This window comes from Pollachius pollachius (genome assembly GCF_949987615.1).
Source record: "Pollachius pollachius genome assembly, chromosome: 19".
NCBI lineage: Eukaryota > Metazoa > Chordata > Actinopteri > Gadiformes > Gadidae > Pollachius > Pollachius pollachius.
In genome coordinates, this window is record NC_136952.1 from 1,674,027 (window position 1) to 1,679,050 (window position 5,024).

At 53.8% G+C, this 5,024-nt stretch overlaps 1 protein-coding gene across 3 annotated transcripts in view; it reads left to right on the forward strand.

Annotated features, from left to right (window-relative positions):
- LOC307090514 (C-Jun-amino-terminal kinase-interacting protein 4-like) overlaps positions 1-3,386 on the forward strand; it is a 48,131-nt gene extending 44,745 nt beyond the window's left edge. For 2 of the 3 annotated variants that reach the window (XM_079757198.1, XM_079757199.1), the window contains exons 25-29: positions 628-799; positions 1,113-1,226; positions 1,858-2,058; positions 2,712-2,840; positions 3,269-3,386. In XM_079757198.1, coding sequence (XP_079613324.1) covers positions 628-799; positions 1,113-1,226; positions 1,858-2,058; positions 2,712-2,840; positions 3,269-3,378 — 726 coding nt within the window. In that variant the 3' untranslated portion in view covers positions 3,379-3,386. Of the gene's footprint in view, positions 1-627; positions 881-1,112; positions 1,227-1,857; positions 2,059-2,711; positions 2,841-3,268 lie in introns of those variants that run through there. The other variant, XM_079757200.1, reaches the window with a different exon arrangement.
- Positions 3,387-5,024: the final 1,638 nt, after the last annotated feature.

Consider the following 5,024-nt stretch of genomic DNA (forward strand, 5'->3'; position numbering starts at 1 on the left):
ACGCTCCCAGCAGCCTGCTGTGCAGTAGACCTCCTCTGCCGGCCCACGGCCCGCTGTGATGTCGGAGGGCTAACCCCTGTCTGCACAATACGCTTTTATGCATATTTCTATTTCGCTGTAAGCTGATTTGCTGCGTAACTCGCGTACAGATTCAGAGTTTTATTTTATTACATCTATTCTAAGTATGCAAGAGTAAGATTCTTAGGTTTGGTTCCTCAACAGAAACATAGCAGCAACAATACAGGATGATGATAACAAAGTTAGAGGATATAAGTTAAAACAGGTAGCAGCGTCAACACAAGATCAAAAGAATACATTTGAAAGCGGTAGCTCATAGCAGGGGGCCCCGTGGTCATGAAGTGAGCGTTTTGAGGACAGTGCTTCCAACAGCAGGACCCCAGTGTGCTCACAGCGGCGCCGTGTGGTTCAGGCAGTGTGAACACATGAACACATGAACACATGAATGTTTCAAGGAGAAGGGTTGAGTGGGGAATCCCGGGCCAGGGCCCCTGCTCACAGTCTGTAACACAACACAACTCTGGACACTGAAATGGATCCACTCACCCCCCCCTCTCTCTCTCTCTCTCTCTCTCTCTCTCTCTCTCTCCCCCCCCCCCCCCCCTGCAGAATTCGTTCGACGCGCACCCCCGTAAGGAGAGCCAGGTGCGGCAGCTGGCCCGCGACGGGGACGGCATCTGGGTGTCGATCCGTCTGGACTCCACGCTGCGTCTGTTCCACGCCCACACTCACCAGCACCTGCAGGACGTGGACATCGAGCCCTACGTCAGCAAGATGCTAGGTGGGGCCAGGGCCGGAGAGAGGGACGGCTACTCCACCAATCAGCTGGCATACCACTGTTGTGTATTAAACAAACGTTCATGTAAACAAGTGGATGCATTTGTGTTTGCGTTGGTTTTTGTGTTTGGTTGAAGATCCTTGTTTTCTCGCAGTGTTAAGAACCTGTCGTTGCCTGCAGGTTAATGAAGTGTTGTCTTTGTTTGTGCCGTCTCCCTCCCTCCTTCCTCCCCCCTTCCTCCTCTCTCCCCCTCTCCTCTCCCTCCCCCTCTCCTCTCCCTCCCCTCCTCTCCACCCCCCTCTCCCCCCTCCCTCAGGAACCGGTAAACTGGGCTTCTCCTTCGTCCGCATCACGGCCCTCATGGTGTCCTGCAACCGCCTCTGGATCGGGACGGGGAACGGCGTCATCATGTCCGTCCCTCTGACCGAGAGTACGTCCTCTGTCACTCACTCACTCACTCACTCACTCACACACACAACTGGGTCATCATGTCCGTCTATCTGACTGAGAATAGGTCCTCACTCACTCACTCACTCACATACTCAGTCACTCACTCACTCATTTCTCACCCACTCACTCATTAACTCACTCACACAACGGGGTTATCATGTCCGTCTATCTGACTGAGAATAGGTCCTCACTCACTCACTCACTCACACACTCACTCACTCACTCACTCAGTCACTCATTAACTCACTCACACATTCACTCACTCATTCACTCACACAACGGGGTCATCATGTCCGTCTATCTGACTGAGAATAGGTCCTCACTCACTCACACACTGACTCACTCAGTCACTCATTAACTCCCTCACACATTCACTCACTCATTCACTCACTCACTCACTCACTCACGCAAGGGTGTGATGATGTCCGTCGAACATGCACACACACACACATATGGACGCATTACACTAAACACACACTCGCTCTAAGCACACACTATACACACAATCAATCACACACACTCACACTAAACACACACTCAGTAAACACTCACTCACTCACTCACTCACTCACTCCTCACCCCTGCTCCCCCCCCCCCCCCCGTCCCTCCAGCCTCGGAGGCCAACAAGGCGTTGGTGCCGGCCAGCGCTGGCCAGCAGGAGCCACCAGGGGGCGCTGTGGTGCGGGTGTACGGCGACGCCGCCAGCGACAAGGTGACAGCGGGGACCTTCGTGCCGTACTGCTCCATGGCCAACGCCCAGCTCTGCTTCCACGGGCACCGAGACGCAGTCAAGTTCTTCACCGCCGTCCCGGGTACGGCCCCCGGCACGCACACACAACTACATTACATTTTATAAGTGTGTCCCTTAAAGGTGAATGGACTGCATTTCTACAGCGCCTTTCTAACCAGCAGCCCCTCAAAGTGCCGTACAATACTGCCTCCCGTTCACTCGTTCATGCAAACATTCACACACCGACGGCGGTGTCAGCCACGCAGGGCGACAGCCAGTTGGTCAGGACCAGTCAGGGTTAGAGGCGCCTCGCTCAGGGAAAACCTCGACACTGAGCTAGGAGGAGCCGGGGATCGAACCAGCAACCTTCCGGTGACCAGCCGAGAGGACTGACGGACTGACTGCGTCAGTAATGATGATGTGGTTCTACGGAGGACGCTCTGTAGCAACCAATAACGTAACAACGGCCAATAACGTAATAACTGCCAATAAAGGATTTTTTTTATGCAAGGCCAATAACGTATGTTATCATGTTATTGGCTCAACTACTTTATTACATTATTGGCAAGTGATTACTTCATTGGCAGTTATTTCGTTATCGGCGGTTGTTACGTTATTGGTCGCTACTCGCCCTTTGTTAGGATGTTCTTCATACGTTGGTGTGCCCTCTGTGGTATGACTTGTTTGGTCTCCCCCCCCCCCCCCCCTCTCATTGGTTTGTTCCCCCACCCACAGGCCACCCCAACCCCCCGCCTCCCTCGGAGGGGGGTGCGGCCGGGGGCGGGGCCGACGGTTCCTCCCAGGACGGGCCGGGATCCATGCTGGTGATGAGCGGGGGTGAGGGCTACATCGACTTCAGGATGGGTGAGGAGGGGGAGGGGCTCCGGGGTCACATGACCGAGTTACACCTCGACCAGGAAGACACTCGGCGCAGAGGCCAGGAGCTAACGTGTGTGTGCGTGTGTGCGTCTCTGTGTGTGAGTGTGTGTGTGTGTTTGTGTGTCTCTGTGCGTGGTTGTATGTCTGTCACTCTGTCTGTTTGTATGTGTGTGCCTGTCTGTCTCTGTGTGCATGTGTGTGTGTGTGTGTGTGTGTGTGTGTGTGTGTGTGTGTGTGTGTGTGTGTGTGTGTGTGTTTCTCTGTGCGTGATTGTATGTCTGTCTGAGTCTGTCACTCTGATTGTGTGTATGTGTGTGTTTGTCTCTCTATGCGTCTCTGTCGTTGTCGGTGTGTGTGTGTGTGTGTGTGTGTGTGTGTGTGTGCCCGTGTGTGTGTGTGTGTGTGTGTTCCAGGCGACGTTGCGGAGGAGGGGGAGGAGCCTCGGCTGACCCTGCAGCCCCTCCAGGCGTCGGCGGAGAGCAGCCATCTCATCGTGTGGCAGGTGCTGCCCCACAGCACCTGAGAGGGGGGGAGAGAGGGGGGGAGAGAGGGGGGAGGGAGAGGGAGGGAGAGGAGGGGGGGGTAGAGAGGGGGGGGAGAGAGAGAGAGAGGGGGGGGGAGAGAGACTACAGGCGTCTATCATGATTTGAAGCTGCAGAAGTCGCCCAGTTTTAGACCTATAGTACTTTTTTTCTTTGTCCTCGAATGCGCCGCCCTCTAAACCCAACCCCCTCCTAATCTCGTCCAATGGGGTGATTGAGAGCGATCCTGGCGTGGGCGGGGCGATATACGGAGCGTTGTGATTCGTTGTCGTGTGTCAGCCTCAAACTGAATCAGAGAACTGCATGTTTTAGTTTTTATTTACAACGTTTGGTTAATTGAATTGAATTTGAACATATGTTACAAACCAATCACTCTCCATCACATATTGTGCGGAGGCAGAGAAAGAATGAGCCTGGATTGAGTTCTAACCCTTTGCAGTATGCAGCAGAGTTGAACGGTTTGCTGGGCGCTGATTGGTCGCAGAAGAGCGTTATCAATGACTCTTCTTGATGAGAAGGCGGAGCCTGTTTAGCTTTGTAGCCTTCGCTATCTCTAGTTCCTTCCTTCATAACCACTAATGTACAAACCCACCTAGGCTAAGGCTGCTCACTGTGCATCACTTCCAATCCTTCCCAGTCTTTTGTCTTGCGTCCTCTGTGACGTAAGCACGGCCATGATGATCAAAAGAGTTCCCACGTACTGGGGTGGAAGTATCACCAGTCTGCTGGTGGAGGGGGTCATAGGAATGGGAGGCTGGCAGCAGATGTATCCGAGCCGGTCTCCCTGAACGGCCTCTGATCCAGAATCAGCCGGCACCCCTCTCCGGTCGGATAGCTCCAGTTGCCTTCGGACTATCTCGTCTCTCTTGACAAATGACAAAACTATTTATTCTTTCCTGAGAGAATGTTACTGGGTTTCGCTACCAAAGGAAAAAACGATCAGTTGACGTGAAAACTCGACGGCATCTAGACCACGATGCCTTTGTTTTCTAACGCATTTCCTAATGTACAGATAGATCTATTTTTGGAGTTGGATTGTTTGCAATCGGGTGTGTTCAAGTTGACGGGTGTGTTCAAGTGTTTTGATATGGGGGGGGGGGGGGGGGGGGGGGGGGGGGGGGGGGGGGGGGGGTGGGGGGGGGGGGGGGGGGGGGGTGGGGGCGGGCGGTGAGACTGACATATTAGTCTGGCCAATCAGAAACCATCCAGAAAACACTGACATCCAGTTCAAAACTGGACGACGCTTCAGCAGACGCACACGCCGCTAATTCACAGTGCCATGATTGGCTAGCTCTGGTGTCCCGGACAACGTTTAAAGCAATAGACGCGAGGCACACTCATTTACCTGGCCACTACCTGGGGGCGCTGTAGACACATTTTACGCCTATTTTTATGAACTTCTTTTTGAACTTCTAACAATATTTTTATGTAACTGACCTCTTGGGTGCGCTGTCTCGGACGGACGACAGAGAGTGTCCTGCTGGGACGTTCATGTCCCGCTTCGGTGTGTTCATGTCCTGTCGGGACGTTTGCGTCCCGCTGGGTGTGTTCATGTCCTGCCGGGACGTTCGCGTCCCGCTTGGTGTGTCGTAGAGAAGCCGTCCAGAAGATCGGGCAGAGTCTTGTG